The sequence below is a fragment of the Elgaria multicarinata genome, chromosome 3, assembly GCF_023053635.1.
Source record: "Elgaria multicarinata webbii isolate HBS135686 ecotype San Diego chromosome 3, rElgMul1.1.pri, whole genome shotgun sequence".
NCBI lineage: Eukaryota > Metazoa > Chordata > Lepidosauria > Squamata > Anguidae > Elgaria > Elgaria multicarinata.
Window position 1 is genome coordinate 26695023 of NC_086173.1, and position 23368 is coordinate 26718390.

The following is a 23368-nucleotide window of genomic DNA, read 5'->3' on the forward strand; positions in this document are numbered from 1 at the left end:
CTCTACATCTTTCAGCCTCTGAGCCTTTATTTAGCATGTGCGGTGAACGCACAGTACACAGATGTAAAGCATAGCAGGAAGTCTCTGCGGTAAGAGACTGATAGCTTTTACACTTTAGGAGCACTGAGTTTGGCTGCAAACATGAAGGGCAGTTCTCCTGAAGAGGCCACTGGCAGGAAGTGACAGCACAGTACTGAGAAAGTGCCAATTACGAAAAGGAAGCAACCTCTTTATCAGGTAGCTGTGCTAGCCTGTTCCAGTTACACACTGAGCATTTGGGGACATTTGAAAGACTAATCATTTTAATGTGCTATAAGTGCAATATATTATTACTATTATTATTATTATTGCTATTATTATTTATTACATTTCTATATTGCCCCATAGCCGAAGCTCTCTGGGCAGTTTACAAAAGTTAAAAACAGTTAAAAACAAATATACAAAATTTAAAAGCATAAAATACAAACAAAAACAGATAATATCTGTTTAAAACAACTATTCTGGGGTCGGTTAAAAAACTCAGCATATGCTGTTTAAATGCCCGGGAGAAGAGAAAAGTCTTGACCTGGCGCCGAAAAGATAACAATGTTGGTGCCAGGATAGCATCAGGGAGATTATTCCATAATTGCGGGACCACCACTGAAAATGCCCTCTCCCTTGTTGTGAGGAAAAGGGTTTTTGTGTAACTGTGCATGCCACTTTGAGCTCCTTGGAGAAAGGGCGGAATAAAAATCTGATTGATACTAGCAGGTCATATATTTTCTAGTGAGGGGACCAAACCAGGGGCAGGTGTGCGTGCAGAGAATCAATGCAGAAGAGCAAGCAAGAATCTAACTACAGATAGTCTAATATGTTTAAGCAATTATTATTTATTATTATTATTATTTATTGCATTTATATACTGTCCCATAGCTGAAGCTCTCTGGGCGGTTTACAAAATTGCATTCATACCATGATAAAATTGCTTTATAATGCATGCCAATTATCCCATTACCTTTGGACTCATTGGGCAGAACATGAGATGGTTAAATACTTACTGAGCAATTCGTACAATGCTGCCTGCACACTTTGTCCTTACATAACCACAAATAACTTTTTAAAAAAATTAGAAAGAGACTTGAAAATGCATAGGAAGGGCCCTGGATTCACCACAAGGGGTATAGGCCATTATAGACCCACTGAATATTAATAAGCAAAAAAGGCTGAATATTATTGGGCAAAGAAGTTAATACCTGCTGCTTTCTCTTGCATTTTCTTGGCCATTTGGCTTTACTGTTCAAAAAATGCCCCTTATTTCTATACCCATGACAGTGTTGTAAGACTAAGTGGGGGCAGGAAAAGATTAATGGATCAGAAGGACTGCTTAAAGTTTGCTTGAGAGCCAGTGTGGCGCTGTGACTAGAGTGTTGGACTGGGGGTCGGGAGATCTGGGTTCTAGTCCCCATTCAGCTATGGAAGCTCACTGGGTGATTTTGGGCCAGTCACAGACTCTCAGCTCAACCTACCTTACAGGGTTGTTGTTGTGAGGATAAAATGGAGAGGAAGAGGATTATGTATGCTGCCTTGTTTTTTTTTGGTGGAAAAAAGGCAGGATAAAAATGCAATACATAAATCAACAAATAAAGTTGGTCAAAGCTGCTGGCCAAGCACTTTTGTTAGGTAAACAACCAGCAACGTGTTGCCATGGAAACTAAATGGTTAGACAATTGCTTCTCAATATTGGATAGTTTTGGGGTGTTCTGAACAGAAAAAAACTCATCAGGGAAGGGGATATACATTCCCCTCCTTTGAGCTAAGGAGAAAGTAATCTAGGCATCTGTGTGCTCAGTATCGTGAGGTGTTTTTTTTCTGCCTCAGGTGCCAAAATAACTTAGCCAGCATTGGGTACTATGTACCTTGACAGGGACACCATTTGCTGTTCCACCTCCGGCAGCAAAAGGTCTTGAGCCAGCATTGGCTCTGGGATACATATTAAATTGCCTTCAGACTCATTTTATTTGTTCCTTTTAGGAATTTATACCCAATCCTTCAATCCAATTTGCAGGGTAGCTATTTTAAATCAGTCTTGCAGGGCAGCCTACCGCCCCAATTATTTCCCTCCATCCCACAAAAATAAGCAGGGCATGTTAGTAGAATACACACAAGTGACCCTTACGGTATCAGTGTTATTTATTGTCACAATATTGTGTGCTAGAATTTCTCTAAAGTTCAAGTTCAAGTTATACCAAATCGGCTAGAAAGCATACTTTTCAAACGCAGCGTTTCAAAAGCCACAATTGCTTTGCACAAGCTGCTTGTTATTGCTGGAAGTGAGATCTACTTAATCTAACAAAACAAGCAAGAAACTTTAGCACCGGCTATTCTAAAGGCCTTTCTAGTGCCTGATGTGGAACTGACACATTCCACACAAGCAAGATTTACTTGACTGGGCTAATCTCAGTTTTGAAAAGGACAAGCAGCATTAGTGGTGAGAAAAGTGGCAAGGGTGGAGATTCATGTTTGACACATGCAAAAGGCAGTGTAGTGTACTGGGTAGAGCATCAGACTAGGAGCAGGCTGACCCAGCTTCAAATCATCACTCAGCCATGAAGCTCACTGGTTGGTCTTCACCAAATAATTCTCTCTCTCAGCCTATCCTACCTCACTGGGTTGTTGTGAGGTTAAGATGGGAGGGTCCACGACACTCTTCAGAGGAAAGTTGGAAAAAATATACCCCTCCAGACAAGAGGGTTTTATTTCTGCCGGTTTCTTTTCCTCATGTATCACATATAGGTAGGGGTGGGCATTTCACGGGACAGATAAACGGCCCAGCGTTTTAAAGCACTAACTTTACTAGAACATCCCAAAAAGAAAAAGATACTTCAATCATAATCAGGTTTGATACTTAGCTAAGGTTGGTTTTGTAATCAGCATAGCTATTACTGTGAAGCAATGATTAAAACAAAACAAAATATTGCAACAGGGGATAAAACCAAGGCCCTTATGTAGGAAAGGGTCCACCTGAAGACACTGTGCTTAACCAACCCCCTCCCCAATATAGAGCTGTCCCTGGGCAGGGGGGGAAAAGGCTTGATGAAAAAGATTGAGGGGTTTGAAGTTTTCTAAAAGACAGAAGGGAAAACGTGCATTAGCGGGGGAGAGAACACCAAGCACAAGGAGAGACCAGGAAGAATGGACAAAGATGAGAAATAGCATACACAGCTGCAATTAAATAATTTCCTACACCAAACACATTGGTATGTTCAAAAAAAGTTCAGAAAATCTTTCACTGATGACTTGAACAGCGTTTAGGGAACTTTGAGCAGCTGAGGGAGTCAGAGAAGCAGACTTCCCTCCTCACTCTCCCCTACCCTCAGGAAGCCCTGATGTTTGAACTATGTCATTATCTTAACCTCGGCCATAACCAAATGACAGCTTGCGGATTCTAAACTTGCCCAAGTGAGCAATTTATTCTTGGGCGAAGGCTAAATATGGCTTGCTGCAACTGCAGATCATGAGAAATCTGCCTCCATCATTGCCCTGGGGCAGGTATAGGCAACACCCCCCTGCGCGCACACAAATACAGAGGGTGAAAAGAAAGCCAGCAGCAGACAGCCAAGAACATCATGAATGAAGATCAAGGAAGTGCCCTAAAAGTACATCTGAAGGGACAAGGCATCAGAAGCGACAGCCTGAGAGTTTTTAGCTTCCCTGGGAATCCAGAATAGCCTACAGCTTGACATCACCAGGTTTGCAGGTATGTGGCTTCGAAGGGAGGCCCTCTTTCAAAGCTGCAAGTAAGGACATGCTATGTATTTCTCTTCCGACAGCCAGCCCAAAAGCTGTGGGAAGGATTAAAGGGGCTGCAGAAACAGCAGGGCTAGCCATAGTTGGAGACACATTTCAATAATGGTCTGAAGGCCTCATTACGTATTGGCCCCGTTCAGACAACACTCTGAACCATAGGCATGCACAGCACATTTTATTGGGGTGTGCACCCAGGGAATTTTTATTTTTAAAGGCAATCATTTATTGAATACTCAGTCATAAAGGACATTAGTCATTTATTTATTAAACACTGTAGACACTGATGCCCTACTCTGCATTTGGCTTGCCTGGAGGGCCATTGTAGGTGAGGGAGGGGGGATGAGGAGATGCTCCTCAAGCCCCAATATTGGGGGGCTTTGTGGTGACACTGGCTGAAGGAGGGGCTTACAAGGTGATATTAGCCTTCAGGACTCTCCTCCTGGTCTCTTTGAAGTGTGGCTCCCGTCAGAGCGATTCCTTCTTGCTCCTGCTGCCAGGAGCAACAATATGCTCTCAGGGTGGTGGCAGTGGAGCCCCCTCTATGGCCCACTCAGTTCAGTGCTTATTGCTTGGGACATTAGGGTGTGCCTGGGCACACCCAGCACAGCCCTTGCACAAACCTATGCTCTGAGCTTTGTGGTTAGCTTAACCATGTTCAGTTGTGGTTAACGCTAATCACATGCGGAACACTAGCAGATGACACAGTTAACCCTTTTTGGTTAGGTTTTCCTTAACCACATGATAACCACGTACTGGTTAGTTGAGCACCTGAGTCCTCCAAATGATCCACCCTGTATCTCAGAAGCCCTAGCACTAAGAGCCGTGGCAGTTGCGCCCGCCATTTTAGAGCAGGCAGCAATTTCACCAGCCATTACTTACATGCCTTGGCCCATTTGGTGAGCGATTCCTGTGCTTTCTGCCTCACCATCCGAGTGCACTGAAGTAAATAAAATCCGCTGCTGTTTCAAAACGCAGGAGTTGTGTGGAGTCTATTCACCCCACCCCCCGCCCAACAACACGACAGTGCTGTTCCGCTCCCACGGCCATTTTGAGAGGGGTCAGAACGGGGCCATTATCTATACACATTGACCCTGTTCAGACGACACGCTAACCCACAGTGGTTAAGCATTTTGAGCTAAACATTATGGCTTAGTGTGTCATGTGAACCATGACTTAGCATGCCGTGTGAACGATTCCTAACCATAACTACGGTTTAAGCACACTCACTAACCATTTTCTGAAAAAGGATTAGCAGCGTTACCATGGGTTATTGTGTTTTCTGAACAGGCCCATTGTCACAAACATACACAGTGTTTTAAGAGAATATGCAAAAAAGGTCAGGTTCCCACTCCAAAGTTTTTGTGAACCGCCCGGAGAGCTTCGGCTATTGGGCGGTATAAAAATGTAATAAATAAATAAATAAATAAATAAATAAGTGCTTACAGTATGAAGGTGGACAGCGGCAAGTACAGAGAGAAGAGAGAGGCAAAAGATATCTAGGTAGGGATGGGAGCAAATTGAGTTAACTGTACTTAGATTTTCTTGCAGTCAGATATAAGAATGTACAAATATGAGAGACACACACTCTGTCATTTCTGTACTGTGAACCTCGTAGGCAGGCTATAGTGACTTAGGTCTGTAGCTGCTCAGCACTAAAGAGCCCGAAAAGCATAGAAAGAAATAGTAGTATGAACATTGGCTCCTATGATTGGTAGTCAGTATCAAACCACCAGACTGGCCAGTCCCGGAACCTGGCCTTCTGCCCTCACTTATAAAAGCAAAAGCTCAGACTTCTGATTCAAATCTCCAGTTCCAGTTAACTTAAACCCATCTAGGCCACTTATGCATTGCCCCCAAAAGAGGAAATGCATCACACACACACACAAAAAGGAGGGGGGGGGGAAGGACACAGATTTGCATAACATTTGCATATACTAATTTACATGCCTAGGTGCAGATTTGGAAATTATGCTATAATTTAAATAGAAACAACAATACATCTCGCCATAGTGAGGAAGACTGTAACCAGGTGAGCTGTATGCCTGCTCATTCAGCGGTTGTCCAGGTGCTCACTGAGGATGGGCCCCTCAAGGCCCCTCTTTCTGTTCTCCCTTTTTAGGGGTCTTTATTTTTAAATTGGACTTGGACTCCACAGCTCTTCAAATGGAGGACAGTCCTCTGTGAAGTTAGGCACACGGTCGCCCTATTCTCATCCCAGGACCAAATGTGGGCATTGGTTCCTATGTCCCCAACCAGCCTCTGCTGTGGGAGGAGGGTTCCATGTGATGTATTCTTAGGATGGGGTTAGGTAACCTTTCTGGGCCTGTGGCTGTTGGGAATATTGCAACCTCATCCTCAAGTTATAGGAAGGGGGCAATATTGCCGTTAGCTAGTTAATGCATGGGGATTTGATGCATAGCTACCCCTAGGAACTCTATAGCCTGCAGTGTGGCTTCCTGCTCCTCTGCTTCCTCCTTCCTGGGAGCACATGGCTTGCTCTCTCATTCCTGCCTGTGCCTGCATTTGAATGTGCAAGGATGCTTGTGAGTAAAGTTGTTTTTCTTTCTTCACTATAGAAAGATGTCTTATTTTCTTTTAAGTTGGCTTTTGTGTGCACGTGAGACTGGTAAATGCTCATTCTGTTTTGTCTTTTGATTTTCCTCTCCTGCCTTTTTAACAGGAGGCAGCAATATCAAATAATCCCATCAGTGGGCATATTTGGCAATTTGAGAAACTGTCCTGGACACCACCACAAAACGGCTTCTATAGGAGGCATGGCAAAGGACAAATAATCTGCTCAAAGGACTGAGAACAAGGCAGAGGTAGGGCAAAATCTCCAAAGCACTAAACTCACCCTTTGAACTTACAGTTTTCAGCACCAAATGAAAACTGTTCCACAGCAATCCCAGCTGCCAGTAAGAAAATGGGTTAATTTTTAAAAACAACAACTGGGAGAGGGAAGGCACTTTAGTGGGCACTAAGGAAAGTGTCCAGGGGTGCATTGGTGCCTGCGGGTACCATGTTGCCTACCCTGTCTTAGGACATATTAGTATGATTGAAATATCTGAACATACCCAATAAGTAAAACTCACGTCTTCCAGGGCAAAACCACACACGCAGCACCAAAGAGGCTGTACTTACCATCTGTACTGGCATCGTCCACAAGAATGATTTCTTTTAGCAATATAGCTGGGGAGGCATACAGAACACTGTACACAGTGCGAAGCAAAGTCGACCAGGCCTCATTATGGAAAACGATGACGACGCTGGTGGTCGGGAGGGGAGGGCATCGTTTGAATTTTTGGTCGATACACCTACGAAATGAACATCGTGCATAAGAGGAGGCAAGTGCTTCTATGCTCACCCTGCTAACTAAAGAGCCAACAGGTTTCTATTTAAACTACAGGGACTGGATACATGCTGGTATACACAGGGATTATTTTAATACACAACTATTATTTCAGTACATTATGACTTATTTATTGGAAAACTCCTATTGTAGATAGGCCCTTACTATTTCTGTAACACATAGGGCAGTATCCAATGCGGCACGAGCACTCATGAAAATTACTTTGCACTCGCATAAGGGGTCTTAGTGCAACACTAAAGCGTCAGCTGCTATGACAGGTTTTCCGGAGAAACCAGTTGTGTCAGCTAACACTGTTGGTGTTCTGCTAGAAATCCTTTGCTCTTGGCCAATGTAATTTGAGTTAGAGCTAGTGTTGCATTGGATATTGACTAAAGAAAACTATGGCTGAGAAAGTGACCATGTCTCAGCACAAGCTTAAGCAAATTTTGCCACCCAAGGCAAAATTCGTTTACAAAACTTATAAACCACTTCCCCCAAAGCAGTGTACAATTCAGACTTAACACAAAGTAAAAATCAAAATCCAACAGCAATTTTTTCTCCTAAATGCCCAACAGAAGAAGGCACTCTTGCTAACAGACAAGCAATCATCCTTAGAGGAGGAGATCCCTGGAGCAATGACAGACAAGGCCATGCTGTGTGTGGAAACTAACTTGGCATCCATAAAACATGGTGCCTGCAGCAGGGCCTTGTTAGCTGATCTCAGTGGGCTTACATGGGAAGTGGCACTCTGATTTTGTGCCACTCGACAATAGTTTCAGTATACCTTTCAAGCTTCCCCTCAGCTGTTTTCGCAACTGCAACCCCTTTTCAATACAAATGAAGGAAGGAAGGGATTTCCACCCTATTTACTTGTAAGGTGAATGCAGCTATAACCAGGGAGAAAGGGAACGGAGGGAATATTTATTCTCGTATTATGTTGTCCTACAGGTATGGGAGAAGACATTTGTGCCCCTCTTGCAAGAGAGTTTTCCTAATTAGCCAACAGTCTCTGGAATTCAGGGAGCTGCTTGTACTGTCTACTATGTACCCTAGAAGATGACAGCCAAGCTAGGACATGGGTATGGATTTTCTGGTTATAACATTTCTCATCTGCCAAATAATACTGGTTCCCAACTTAAAGACCTAGCAGCCCAATGCCATAAACCACTAAGATAATGGCTGCATTTGGACATAACGTTAAAAGACAAAGTTTAGGGCTAGTGGAAGGAGCTTGGTGAGACTCGGGCCTGCATTTCCCCCTCTGTCCCTGTGTGGCCAGAGATTGTAAACCAGAGATTGAAAGTTGGCTTGCTTCCCTAAACCAGGGGTGGGGAATCGTTTTGGTTCTACAGGCTGAATTGTACCCACCACACACACAGTTGTCAGTGGGAAGGCCCTCATCTGTGAATCAGAGGCGGGGCTCTTCCTCCTGACGTCAGCGGGGCCCTGGCCAAAGCATCGGCTGGAACTGCTCCAGTCGGCACCTCAGTTGGAGAGCCTACTTTGTTCTGTGTGAGCTTTTCCAAGCCAAGAAAAACCTGGGCAGAACAAAGCCCACCAAGCCATTGCCTCCGCCATGGCTCAGTTATTCTCCCACCCCTTCTCCGTACTGAAGAGGTGCGCCTTCAGGGAGTGTTGTGTGCCGCCTTGGGAGTGCTCCTGACCTGAAAAGCATCCAGGACATATTTTAAATCAACCAGTAACATTTTTGGGGTAACCTTATCAGCTGAGAGGCTTATAGCTTGTATTTCTGTGCTTCTCCTCCACCATAGTCAGCATGGAAATGCAGGCTATTAGACTTTTAGCAAGATGGTAAAATTTGGGATGCTACCAACTTCTGTGAGCTTATTTACAAGGCTGACATACAGAGAAGCATCAACACCTTGGGGGGAATCTACACTACTGCTTTTAAAGTGCTTTGAAAATGTTTTGAAACCTGTATATGCAGTGTGTCCTGGGCCCCAACAGTTGTCAAAACTGTTATAAAGCGCTTTAAAGCAGTAGTGTAGATCCCCCCCTTGAACCTGCTAATTGGATGACCAGAGGCAACCACACTTAGTGAGCCCTACATACCCCTATTCAGAAGGAAATCCCATTGACATTGATAGGACTGCGTCCCAAAGAAGTGCAAAGGGATTGCAGCCTTAGCACTGGTAGTAGTACCTTGAGTGCTCAAACAGGATTGCATAAATCATCTCAATAATCCTAAAACACAACCTGCTTTGGTGTGCAGCTTTGGTTTGCAGCTGTGAGCTAGACCGTAAATACATGTGGAAGAAGGAGTTTCAGCAGTTGCAGCTTACAGTGTAGCAGCACAGGAATGAGAAAAGCTACAGCTGCTAAAATCCCCTCTTCGCCCTTGCTTTTGAAAGACACAGGAGACCTAGGAGCTCTCTCTATTGCATCTAGTCACCCACCCTTCCTCCCCCCTACCTGACCTTGCCTCAAGTGCCTGTAGGTCACAGAAGGTGGTCACGGATTACATCCCCAAGCAGGGGGCCACAACAATGGTACTCTGAACTGGTTCCCTGCTACACGCCTGTGAATGGAAACACAGTCGTGCACGGAGTATAGGTTTACTAAGGGGTGGGGGAAGGTGGTGGTGGGGAGATAATTTATTCTCCTGAGGTTCAGGAACAAAGTGGCATTGCTTTCTGGCTTTGTTCACAAGATCAAGTGGGAGAAAGAACACAGTGAAGGTTTTTTTGTTCTGAGTGTATGCACATTCCTTTTGGACTGCTCAGGTCCTGCACAGAACAATCCATTCTTTGCAGCCAACATATACTGTGCCCCGCACCATCAAATCCAGGACTGTGTGCATATGTTCTTTTGTCAAGTATGTACGTCTGTACCCTGGCGCAAACACAACACTGAAACATAGTTTAGCACTGTGTGAATGAGCTTCAGGCTTGTGCGCCCTCTCGTCCCCGAGCACAACTATGGAGGAAGAGATTACAAGCATCTGCTTCCAGTTTTTAACTAACCGTGGTTAATCATTACTTCTGAAAAGGAGAAACTGTGGTTAGTTTAGACGATGGTTTACTGAAACAAGCCAGGCCCAAACTATGACCCTGGCTTGTTTCAACAAACCATGGTTTAAGCCAGATGTGGTCCACATGCAGACCTCATGGCTTGACCACCATGGTTAAAGCCATGGTTTGAGGTGTCTTCTGAATGGGCCCTGAATGTAATGCCCAACATCAATCATAATTGCTGACTATGTCCACTGCCTTGGGATCCTTGGAGAAAAAGTTGGATATAAATGTAAGAAATGATAGGTAGGCAGATGGATAGATAGAATACTGGCAGTGGATAAAAGAAAGCATTTGAGCCTGTCCCAGAGGCAACACTATCAACTTAACTTACATCCTCTGGTGTCAACAAGAAATGTGTAAAATAGTTCTCACAGTTTGTTCCCACACTCAAAACTCTCTCCCTCTTAAAGGTTGCCAAAGCCTCAGCCACAACTGCCCCCACCCTCAATTTACCACCTCGTTCAAAGTACAGAGCATAGGGGAGACCATTTCAGTGATTTTTCTACATGGCTAAGTAGGGGGGAAAAGCCATGGTGGTTCCCAACCAACAGTGCTGGGTCAAGATATTTTGGTTTCTGAAACCGAGCCCAAATAGCAATTCTCCCTTGGCCACTTTAAACTGTCTTGCTGCACCTTCAGCCACAAATACTTGCCTTCATCAAGGTGCCCCTCATGGTGTTGCCTGGGGGGGCTTCACTGGGCTGGCAAGGCAAGACCTCACTGCCAACCAACTACTTCATGCATGAATCCTGTACGGAATTGAACACTTTTACTACACATAACAAGCCTTGGTCTAGTATTTCCTGTACTTACACAACATTTCTAGGACCTACAAGCCACAACGGCTAGGAAAACATGACAGAGAGTCAAGAGGACTGAAATAATTTTGGTAGAGGAAGCTTCCACAGCCTCTTTGCCTTCCCACCGCTCTCTTTTGATTTCACTGTCCATACCCCTCTGTAAACTTTTCAGCAGGGAGGCAGACGGGTCCCTTACATGCCGCATACCTCTGGAGCACATCAAAAGGGGGAAAACGTTCCACATGGTAGGTCCCCCTTCTCCCCCGCAAAGCATTCAACAATAAGAGTTTCATTCATGGGCTCCCTCCATCTGAGCCAATTTCCCCAGCGCTCCGATTTATGGTTTCGGTTCTGGGAGGGCTTTGCACTTTAATTTAAATTGGTTTATGCCTCCTTGGTTGACTGAATAACATTCTTGCGCTCCCTGCCTAGAACACTACATTCTTCTATTGTGATATCTACACCTGCTAGGCAGAAATAATCGGTTGTGGGGAGGGCAGGAGGTAAGTAGAAGAGCGAGACTGTCTGCAAACCCAGCCTAGTCCTGAACTATTATTCAAGCCGCCTTTGTTGGCTGCCTTCTCCCCTCCCACCCGCCACAAGGCCTTGACTGACTTATCTTCCTTATGAAAAGCAGCAGTAGCCTCAGAAAGCCTTTGGAAACTACAGGGAAGGGGTGGGGAGAGAAACAAGGGTCACGTTTGACTCCTTCCTCTCCTCCCCTGCTGTACTGTAAGCCATGTCTGTTCCAGTTGGCGAGCAAAGTGAAAAATTAAGGGGGCAACGGAGCTCTTCGAAGCGGGAGGAAATGGACCAAAACCAAGGGCAGGCGGCAGATGGAATCAAGAAAGTTTTTGAACTTGGGTGACCTTTATTTTTATATATATAAAAAGAGGGCTGCAATTGTAAATGTTTATTGCTTTACAAATGGGGCATTAATGGGGCATAAAGGTAAGAGAATGTGAGACGAGGGAGGAGGGGGAAAGCAGACGATAATTAAAAACGAGAACTGCGGCCCAGGCCTTTTCTTCACCACAGATGAAAGGAAAGCAGCAAGATTTCATCATTGGCAGAATAAGTTCTTGTGAACTCCCCACCCCCTGACGGTGCTCACTAATCTGTGCAGGCAGCTAGAATCGGGAGTCTCTTGGCTGGTCTCACTTTAGGTCTTCCAAATGCAGCTAGGGAGTTATTCTAATCTGTACATTTCAACTAGACGGTCATTACTTCACAGTTGCTATCTTTTGAATACGTTTTACTTTAAATTATAGCTAAAATGAATTATTTGCAAAACTACCCAAAATTCTGAAAACTTTCCAGTTTTGAATACCAACTTCATATTTTCAAAGTGCACTTTTTAAACTCAACTTTTGAAAGCTGTAGACTTGGTGGAATCTCTGATTTTTTAAATTTTGGATATGAAATCTCTTGTTTGTCAGCTATCAAATATTATTATTACAAAACATTTCCTCTGAGGAGGCTTAGCCAGTGTACATAGTTCTACCTCTTGTGTTTCATCCTCACAGCAACCCTCTGGGGTAGGTTAAGCTGTGTGAGTGAGATAGAAGGAGAGAAACAGAGATTGGCTTAATATCACCCAATAAGCTTGATGGGGTGAGTGGGGATTTGAACTCAGATCTCCTTGGCCCTTTCCCAATACTCTAACCATTACACCACCCTAGTTCTCCAATACTAATGAATTGCATGTTGTCTATCAAATATATTATACCAACTATCTTCTAAGGAACTTGGGATTCTTTGGAAGGTTCCTCAACCAAAACACCTTCCTGATTGTCTACCAGGACAGATCTTCTGCAAAATGTACAAATATAGGACAATATAGAGAGCATTGCAGAGCACTTTCTAAGCTTACAATGGGCAAAGGTTTGGCCTCATGTAAATAAGGTGTCTGTACATGCATTAAGCACAGGTTGTATGGAAGAGGTACAAGAGTTCCTTGGCAGGCAATGCCAATGTGGAAAGTGTTCCTAGAAGAAATAAAGCGATCTACCATTGCATATATCCATTATGATTTCTCTCAGATGCTAAATAGCATTGCATATCGGATATCAAATGCGGTCCAATATCAACAGGCATATCAAATTCTGAAATCAAAAGCATCACTGGGTGACAGCTCTACTTTTAATGCTAACCTCCCTAAACTAGCTAGAATTGCCCAATCCTGCTAAGATTTGTAAAGCTAGAACTGTGTTCAATGTGCATCTGGATCCAAAGATTATATCAGCGGAAATTAGATGCATGAGAGACTAATATTTCTATCCTTGATCCTGGGCAACTTCAAGTCACCCTCTCTCAGCCCAACCTATTTAGGAAATGCAATATCTGTCAAGCTTTGTCTACCGATTCGAGCTGCAGGTAGGTGTTGGTAACTTTAACTGCTTTATTAACAGGTTCTTTATAGCAACCTGACAAGACCCTTTATGCCGGGGATGCAGCAGCAGGGTTCCTCCTAGGCAGAGGGAAGGGTCTGGAGGCTGGGCAGTGATGCTTAAGAGGATATGCCTGGACATAAGGCAAGAGGGTGGTGGGAGGTCTTTGGATAGGCTGCAATTAGATTGTAAGCCTATGCGGCAGAGTCTTGCTATTTACTGTTTTACTCTGTACAGCACCATGTACATTGATGGTGCTATATAAATAAATAAATAAATAAATAAATAAATAATAATAATAATAATAACAAAAGCAGCCTAAATCAACAGGGAAGCCATTTTAAAAGAGCTGCTCCTCTGCCATTATGGAGTATGTGTGACTGTTTCTGAGGAGAACTGATGATTCTTGCCAGTCTGCAGGATCTACACCCAATTAAGTGAGTGATATAGGAGGCAGGCTGCTGGTATTTTGGTGTACAACTCCCACCATCCTTGACCATTGTGGGACTGATGAGAGTTGTAGTCGAAGGGCACCAGGTTGGAAAAGTCTGGGTATGTCAAAGGCATACAACTTTTTGTTTAGAAAAAAGTGGGCAAGCAGGGGTGTGACTGTATGACCAGCACTGATCACGCTATTATTATTATTATTATTATTATTATTATTATTATTATTATTTATTGCATTTCTATACTGCCCAACAGCCGAAGCTCCCTGGGCGGTTCATAGCTATAGCTATGACAAGGTATTTTTAAGAAGTAAGCCCAACAAATACTTCTAAAATATATTGGGGTTTGCAATTTAATCTTTTTTTTTAAAAAAAAAAACAACAACATTGTTTCCAAACACCAATAAATAATAGACACTACAGAGCAAAATATAATACATAAAGGCAAACAAGACACGCAACCCCCCCAAAAAAACCGAAATAAAAACAAAAATAAAATGTGCTTCCAATTTTCTCCCCAGCTATAGTATGTGACAATATTTTTTTTCTTACTCTATAACTATCAAATCCAAATCTCTAATTTCTCTCTTAACATTTTCTACATTATTGATTGAATCCACAGATGTACAAGTCAACTTTTTCTTGTCCCTTCATAAAGATTATAAAAGGTGGTTTTGCAATTTAATCTTGAGGATATCCAAGAGAAGGTCTGTAAATCTTTCTGAGAATCTTGCCTCTCTGCCCCCACTTAAATCCAAAATGACACTCCTGAGAGGATTCGACTTCCGACAATAAAACCAGTGTTTCAATAAAGGCTGGCTCCGTATCCCTGCCCCTCCTCTTCCAGGGACAAGATGTTTTGCAAGAGCACTGCTCCACGGCAAACATTTCATTCACACAGTCAATACCAGTAGCTTAGATGGTTTTAAAAAGGATTAGACATATCCTCCATGGATTTGTCTATCAACAGCTGTTAGCCGTAATAGCTAAATGTAGCATTCATGTTTAAGGACAAACAGGGGAAGTTCTCCACTTTTATGTCCTCCTTGCTAGCTTCCAGAGCAGCTGTCCTCAACCAGTTGCCTTCCACATGTTCTGACCTACAACTCTCATATGCCCCAGCTAGCATGGACAAGAGTCACAGATGATGGGTGTGGAAGTTCAAAACACCTGGAAGGCAACAGGTTGAGGAAGGCTGTCCTGGAGGCATCTGGCTGGGCATTGCTGGACACTGAATGCTGGACAAGATGGATCTTCAAAGGATCCAGCAAAGCAATGCAAATGCTATTAAAACTTAAGGAAGGAATGGGGGCTGTTCCCCCATCTTCCTGTTAATAACAGAGTTGGGCTGTGTTCATGTGGCACCTTCTTACTATAGCACACATTTAACAAAAATGCAGGAAATGAATTAGGAAAAGGCAGAAACTTGCTCCATGGAACACACCTTCACTAAACCAGGAAGCCAGCCTCATAGACTGCATAGATACTGGTTCAGGCTATGAGCTAGGATGGTTGGTGGGAGACCAGCACAGTTTGAAGCACCTTATGCGTCGCGTTTGAAGGGATCAATAGCACTACAGCAGCTGTTCTCCAGAATTAGATCTGTCTGGGGACCAATACAGTTGACCACTAGAACATAGGCAGCTGCCTTCTATTAGGTCAGGGAATCCCAGGACTACCTATTCTGACTAGCAGTGGCTCTTCAGGGTCATGGCCAGGAAGGGGTGTTCCCCATCATTTGCTACCAGATCCTTTTAACTGGAGATGCCAAGGACTGAACTAGGACCTTCTGCAGGCAAAGCTTGTGGCCTACCACCGAGGTATGGTCCTTCCCTGCCTTTTGGTCCTCACTATACAGCTCGAGGTGCGCCACATTACAGTGCTGCAGTGATGGTAAAAGCCACAAACAGTAGAGTTCTCCTTTCTACGCTGTTCTTAAAAAGGACAACCATCTGTCAGGTATGCTTTAGGGTGGATTCCTGCATTGAGCAGGGGGTTGGACTCGATGGCCTTGTAGGCCTCTACCAACTCTGCTATTCTATGATTCTAGGATCCCTCTCAGGAGCAAGGTTTAACAACCTTATGCCCCCTAGCCTACATTCCCCCAAGCATTTCCCTCCAGCCCGTGTTCCGCCTGCCTTTCCATCAATTTCCTGTATCCACTCACTTATTCTGCGCCTTTGCTTCAACCACCCTTCCTCTAGGCCCCCTGATCATCCACCTGGTGCTCTGGCTGTTAGCTTCTGCCAAGCGCTGGCTGAGTGCGCATGCAACTTTGCTTGTTCTTTGCATGGAGACCGAGAGTCAGGAGGTGGTTCCAGAAGCTCTTGTAAGTGCTGGCTAAGTGCACCATGGCCCATCCCAACTGGAATCCCCTTGTTATTTACAATCTGTGGTTGGAGATAACAAGCGGATCCCCCTTCAAGCCACTTGTGGAGGGGGGCAGAAATAAAGTGATCAAAGATAATAAGGGAATTCCTCTCCTTGCCTCCTCTCCAAGCCTGCAGAGGGAGCCAAACCTGACATAGGCCAGATGGGGAACTCCATGGGCCAAGTGAGGCCCATAGACTGAAGACTCTCCACCACTGCTCTATGTGACTTTTAGGGTCTCTACCTTCTGGGAGTTCCTCCATCCCACTTTCAGACCCACTGCATTCCCCACATAGCCTCTGCTTCCACAGGACTTGTGCAAGATTTTAATCCTGGCCTAGCAGCCATCCCCCAGAGAAGCTGAACCACAATCATGATGCTGTGAACACTGAGCAATTAGAATGTTTGCAGACACCAGCTCAACCAATCAATGTCCTAGGACACCTCACTGCCACAAGTGCAAAACAATGTAGATAGCTTACTCCGGTGGGCCTGCAAACATGTGGGTAGTAGCCACTGTCAGCACTGCTAGCACCCACCAACACAAAGACTGGAATTTTACCATGCAGCTGCACCTAAATTAGAAACCCAGGTAAACAGGGGAGCAATAAAGTTCTCCACACCATGCGAGTAGACCCTGTAGATGATCCCTGTAATTGTATCCCCACTGTGGCAAGCTACTACTAGGCACATAGTCCCCGGTATTCATCCCGGATTTGCCCTCAATCAGTACTTGTTACAGTGAGTGGAGAGGAGGAAGATCTTACTCTGGAGGCCGGCTGTCTGGTCCTAAGGCCCTTTGGAGAGAGATCCGGTCACTGGCATAGGCATTGAAACAGTGCTTGTCGTAGCCACGTTCTTTCTCTTTCGTCTCCTCTGGTGTCCACTGGTCCTTCTTGAAAGGTTTGCCATCAGCGCCTGGGCTATTGGGGTCTTGAGGTGGACGTTCCATGAAGGGTTTCAGTTCTGCTGGTGTGTAATATCCCGGCAGGCAGGACTTGCTGTCCCGGACAGGCACCTCTTGCTGAACCGGAGCTCCAATCTGCAGCTTTGGCATGGAGTCCCGGATGTTGTTGACGGCTCCCATCATTATGTCAATCATTTGGTCTTTCTTGACCACAATGTTCTTTAGCCAAGGCTCCTCCCTTTGGTCCCCATTGCCCACATCCCTTTGCATGATGAAGAGAAAGATCACAAAGGCAATGCCCACCAAAGCCAGCTTCAGTGGGCCGTAATGTCTTCGGAGCAGCCTCATCGTGAGCGTGGCTTCGGCGACTGCTCCTACATCAAAGACGCAGCCTCTTCAAACCTCTGCTTATTCTGTGGAATCTCACCATCTTTCTCCAAACCTAAGGAACACATAAAGAAACAATTAGAAGTCTCAGGGCAATTAGAAGGATGATTTTTTCTTTGGAGGCACATCCATCTCTGTTGTCATCCTCTTCATTGTGCCAGGCTCAGCCACTGACGCACAGTTCAAAATGGCAAATGAGGCAAAGAGGTGGGCAAAGGCCACTGTTTTCTAGGGCTGTGCAAGCCTCGGGCCTTGGATTCTGAAATCCGAATCACCGAGGCCATTTCATGGCGGATACGCTATTTTCTTCCACAGCCCTAGGCCCCCCCATACAGCCTAAAACTCCCAGCATCCAGTGCCTGGGAGGGCTGTACTTACCAGGGCCCAGGAGCAGAGGGAATACAGGAAGTAACTGCCACCATCGCCAGGTCCTCTGTGCTATCACTGGTTTCCCTGCACAATCGCCGGCTTCCCAGGGCGATCGGCTGCTGCTGCTTCAATCCAGAAGTCTCCATTGACCCTGGATGGGTCCATGTGACTTCTGCAGGTACCCTACAACTGCCCGCTTCAGTTTAACCACTGTGGATTACCGTGTCGTCTGAACAGGGTCACATTTAGGGTGGGGACAATATACAACCTCATTTACTGATTCCTTGGCAGATAGATAACCTACATTCATATTTCTTGTAAATGTAACAAAGCCGTGTAAACACTGGGGAAATATCTTAATGGGCTCTGAGAGTTTCAAGATTTCTAGTGTTAGACCTTTAACAGACATATAGCAATAATACACTCGCCAGCTATGGATTCTCCATGTCACAGAACTTACATCTGCCAGACTTCACTGCTTCAGGAGTTACCTCTTTCTGGCTTCACCCTGGCTGCAGTCCTATGCACTTACTTGGAAGTAAAGTGCTGCTGAAGCCAGTAGGATCTCTGATTAAACATGCTCAGAACCGGGCTATCTGACAGGTTAGTGCACGCACACACACAAATCTGTCTTCTGCATTGTCGTAGAATTAACCGTTGCTCACCACTGTGCAAACTTACAAACAAGAAGAACAAACTGATAAAGACACAGTAAATAAGGAAGTACAGTGATATTCTCTAGAGTTCAACAAAACAGCAGTTTTGGAAGGGATGGCAACTTTCAAAAGGCGAAAGAAGCAGCTTTAAGAAAAGGGAGTTTCCTATTTTACTTTCTTTGCATACTTTGTACAATCAATCCTTTCTGGAACCAAGCAATAGAGCCAGGCAAAAACCATTACTGAAGTCACAGTGGCATGGTCTCTGAATCAAGTGTGTGCGTGATCCCCAGGAAATTGTTGGAATTCTGAGAATCTCATATTTCAGAAATTAGAAAGAAAAGTTTCTTGCCTTCATGCCCACATAAATCAATGTGGAAATAGGATATAAAGAATCTCCAAAGGATCAGAAAATGAAACAAATAATGGAATTTCTCCAGTTTCAGACAGAAATACTTCTTTCCAGAATGTCATCTAGAATACCATCATTACTGGGAGAAACTTGCAGAGGGACTGCAGACTATATGCTGTGTATATGTGCGTACAAGCGGTCATCATAAGGTGGACCATATGTGCAGGAGAACCCAAGCAAATCCAGGATGACCATCATTTGTATTTGCAATTGTTGAACATACAATCATTGCACATACTTTGAACAAAGTGGGCTTCTAGACCATAAACACAGCAATGAAAAGTAGTACAATTGATTATTCAATTGCTGTGGCACCCCAGTTGTGGAATGAGCTCCCCAGAGAGGTCCGTCTGGCGCCTACACTGTACTCTTTTCGTCCTTTTTATTCTCTCAGTATTTTAACACTTAATTTTAACTTAAATTTAAATTTTAATGTTCTAACTCTGTATTTTAATCTTATATCAATTTTGCTGCGTGGTTTTATCCTGGTTGTGCTTTTTATACTGCATTTTGTATTTGTGCTTTTAACCTGTTGGTTGTTTTATTAAGGTTTTAATTTTTGTGAACCGCCCAGAGAGCTTCGGCTTTTGGGTGGTATAAAAATGTAATAAATAAATAAATAAATAAAATTCAGCAGATATTATGCATTCCTGCAACAATTGCATTTCCTACCTCAACCCCACAGGGATGCGAACAAGGATAGCAGCCAGGAAATTGCTTACTTCAGTACACATAATCAGGGCCTAATCTACACCAAGCAGGATATTGCACAATGAAAGTGGCATGAAAGCGGTATATAAAAGGCAGGAGCCAAACTACTGCTTTATAGCAGTACTGAAGTGCACTGACAACTGTTGGGGCCCATGACACATGCCATATAACACTTTCATAATGCTGTATCCAGCTTGATGTGGCCCCTGCCTTTTATATACCATGTTCATAGTGCAATATCCTGCTTGGTGTTGATTATGACCAGGTGAACTGAACACATGAACAAATAAAGTGAATGTGTACACTACACAGTAAAGCCCTATTAGGGATGTACGGCTTTAAAAAAAAATCTGTCTGCATTTTGCGGATTGTCAGGTGCCTTTTGTTTTCCTGGTTCACCTTTTGTTCTGCCATCTGTTCGTTGGTGGAATTAGATTTTTTTCAATTTCCCGCACTTGTTCTATAAATAAATTGCATACAATTCCAGACACCCCCCTGCAAGTCTGCAGAATCTATGTGACTTGGGAAAGGTCAGTCCACTGTGTAATCGGTGGGTTGGATTCATAGAAATCTGAACTACATGGTAACACTACTCTTCATAGGAACATAGGAAGATGCCTTATACTGAATCAGACCATTGATTTATCCAGCCCAGAATTGTCAACACTGATTGCCAGCAATGGCTCTCCAGAGTTTCAGGGCTTTTCTACATGAGGCTTTTAACCTGCACCTTTATCAAAGTTTCTTTGCTTCTAGAATCTTAACGTGATTAAGATCGGCTCGGTCACACATGTTTTTCCCCCAGGGCTTTTCTTTGTCTGCCTTTCTATATGTTCTATTATACAACCATTAGGTGGCGTTTTGGTGTAGCAGAATTGCGCAATTACACAAGGGCTCTATAACGCAGTTCAGAAAAAAAATTCACACTTTCCTCGCTGGAGGGGAAAGTCCTGATAATGGTCACAAAGCATGGGAGAGGCCCTGGAGGAGGATGACGTCATGTAAAGACCCCCCAACTACCATGAGTGAGCAATTACAAGCAGACAATAAATGTGACAGAGGTCTTTCTCAGTTCTACCTGGAGTTGCTCGGGATTGAATCTGGGTCCTTCTGCATGCAAAATATGTGCTCCACCCATCTTGCCATAATGACTTTGATGTGTCATGGGCCCCAACAGCTGTCATTGCACTTCAGTACCACTATAAAGCAGTGGTGTGGCTCCTGCAGTGCACTTCAATACCACTATAAAGCAATGGTGTGGCTCCTGCCTTTTATATACCACTTTCATAGTGGAATATCCTGCTTGGTGTAGATGAGCCCGTAAGCTCTTCTAATCACATGAAGGTTTCCTTGCCAGTGCTCGATGTAGAACATTCCTCCTACCTCATCCCATTCTTATAGAGGCAGTGTTGCAGCAAAGTAATTTTACTTCCTGGACTTAATAGTCTTATGGGTGTGTGTGTCTCTTTTAGATAGCCATGGGTACTAATTCAGCTGTGAGGCACGCAACTAACATTTCTCTTTTCCACACCATGCTTTGCAACTGCTTCTTCATTTCTGATAAAGCAAAAAACAACAACCAAGCAAACACAAAACAGAGTATTTGCTAACCCTGTTTTAAAAAGAAGACATACTAAGCAGGTGCAGTTCCAGATGTTAAGGTCATTTAAAGCCTCATCATGATGACAGAGTTTGCTTCTGCTGCCCTAATGTGAGCACGTTTACTTGTGAATAAGTACCACTTTGTTGCAGAAAAGAATAATATATTAAAATGCTCCTGGCGGTTTCACGTGGGCCTATGGCCCGCTTGGAATCCACCTGGAGAAGAGCCTTCAGTGTGGGGGCCCCCTTTCTCTTGAGGTCAGGCAGGTGCCAACACTGTGTTGTTTGCAGTGCCTCCTGAAAACATATTTATTTCGGGAAGCCCTGCTTGACTGACCAGCCATGGTATTCTGTTTTTTTTTTAAATAGTAATTTTTAATATGGAGTTTTATTCTTTTATCTTCTTAGCTTTTATTCTTTTATTGTTTACCACCCCTCTGTCTAGATGTGGTGGGGTATATAAATGTTGTAAATAAAATAAAAATAATAAAACAAGCATCTGTAATCATGGGCATGTTCAGCCAGGTGCCCCCTGACTATAAACCTTTTTTAAAAAACGGCCATGCCAGCCCAAGGCGCTCATATAAGCCCTGCTTGCTGCTGCCCTGATCACTTGCCATTCTCTGGGTGGACATTTGGGGGGCCCTGGACCAGGCAGCCCTAGCTGCTCCACTGGAGGATAGGGCATTAAGGGAGATACAGAAGAATGACAGAGAAAGTCCTCCCAAGAACAGAAAAAATACTGTTTGTAACTGAGTGGCCACAATGACCATGGCAAGGAATAAGGAGAAACCAGCATCTGCCTTTCCTTCCCCTTGGCAGAGAACTCTCTTTATCTAAGCAACGCCAAAGCCCGGCAGCGTTAACATTTGGTTAAGCTGAAATTACCTACCCCACCTATTCCAAACAGGATGTCCTTTTCTGTTCTTAGATGGGAAGAGGAGATACACTGTCAAGGAGAATGACTTGCACGATTTGTAGATTGCTCTTCTAAAAATAAAAGCAAAAGATGCACCCGAGTAACACGCAAGGGGTAAGATGGGGTGAGGGTGGGGGGAACCAGTCCCTGCTGAGAGGAAGGCTGCTGACATCTTTCTTCCTGTTTGAAAAAAAATTACCTCTTAGAGACACTTTTGAGACTTGAGTCATTAGTTCCAAACTAAAAGGCAGAGATGCAAAAGGCTGATTTGCTCCTATGGAATTTACAGCCAGGAATTGATGCGTGCCGTTTCCTGGCTCAGCACTTTTCCCACGCCTTTTGAATGGAAGAGGACTGAACCAGTGTGCACGTGTGTGCACACATGTAAGATGTGATATTGCCATGTACTACCTGACCATTTTTAAAAACAGAATCCTACCAAAAAAATCCACACCAATTTTAAAAGGCACGATAATTCCAAACAAATACACATTCTGCTAAATTAAGAACACTGAACTCAGGTCCAAAAAGAAATCTATAGAGGGAGGCACACACAGGCCTCCCCTTCACTCTCTCAATGCCACTTGAAAATGTGCTCTTGTAATATTTCTTAAGTGGGGACCTCCTAGATAGCTTATGCCGTACAAGTTGACATAGCTCTGCAGGGTTGCCTTTAAGAATCAAGGGGGGGGGGGAAGCAACAGCTACAAAGAAAGTCTTTAAACCTCTACATGGCGAGCAGGATGTCAGCATGCTTTTCTACAACCGTGTTTGCACAGTCATATGAAGATAAGCGCTTTGCATGCCTCTGAGATCTAGCAGGAAATATCAGGGTAGGAGCTTTTCAAGGGGAGGAAATGCAGAGAGGCACAGCGAAAGACGGGTTGAGTGGACAGGCATGAATAAACATGATGTATGCTCTCCAATACTGTTTTGTAGCTGAGGCTAATATTGTGGTCGGTGGTGTTTTTTTTAAAAAAAAATTTGATCCATCAAGAACACAATAGGGCCCATTATAACTTTTCATCAAGTATGACTAGCTGCTTTCTTTCCCTTCCTGGATTGCAATTTGGTTGTGGTGCGCAGATCGTGTGACAGCTCCTCCGGGGACTCCAATCCCTGATGCCCTGTAGCAGATTTTCCAAGAGGTAGGTTGAGTGGAATTGCATGAGCAACCCTGATTTGTGGCTTCAGTGAAACTGTCACACAACCCATTTGCTGTTGCTTCT

General features: G+C 44.1%; 1 protein-coding gene across 1 annotated transcript in view; it reads right to left on the bottom strand.

Annotated features, from left to right (window-relative positions):
• The window catches only part of GALNT6 (polypeptide N-acetylgalactosaminyltransferase 6), a 47258-nt gene extending 25089 nt beyond the window's left edge, over positions 1 to 22169 (bottom strand). Inside the window, exons 1-3 of the mRNA XM_063119700.1 lie at positions 22113 to 22169; positions 16944 to 17525; positions 6928 to 7100 (exon numbers count right to left, since the gene is read on the bottom strand). Of these exons, the coding sequence (XP_062975770.1) occupies positions 6928 to 7100; positions 16944 to 17431 (661 nt within the window). The 5' untranslated portion in view covers positions 17432 to 17525; positions 22113 to 22169. The remainder of the gene's footprint in view (positions 1 to 6927; positions 7101 to 16943; positions 17526 to 22112) is intronic.
• Positions 22170 to 23368: the final 1199 nt, after the last annotated feature.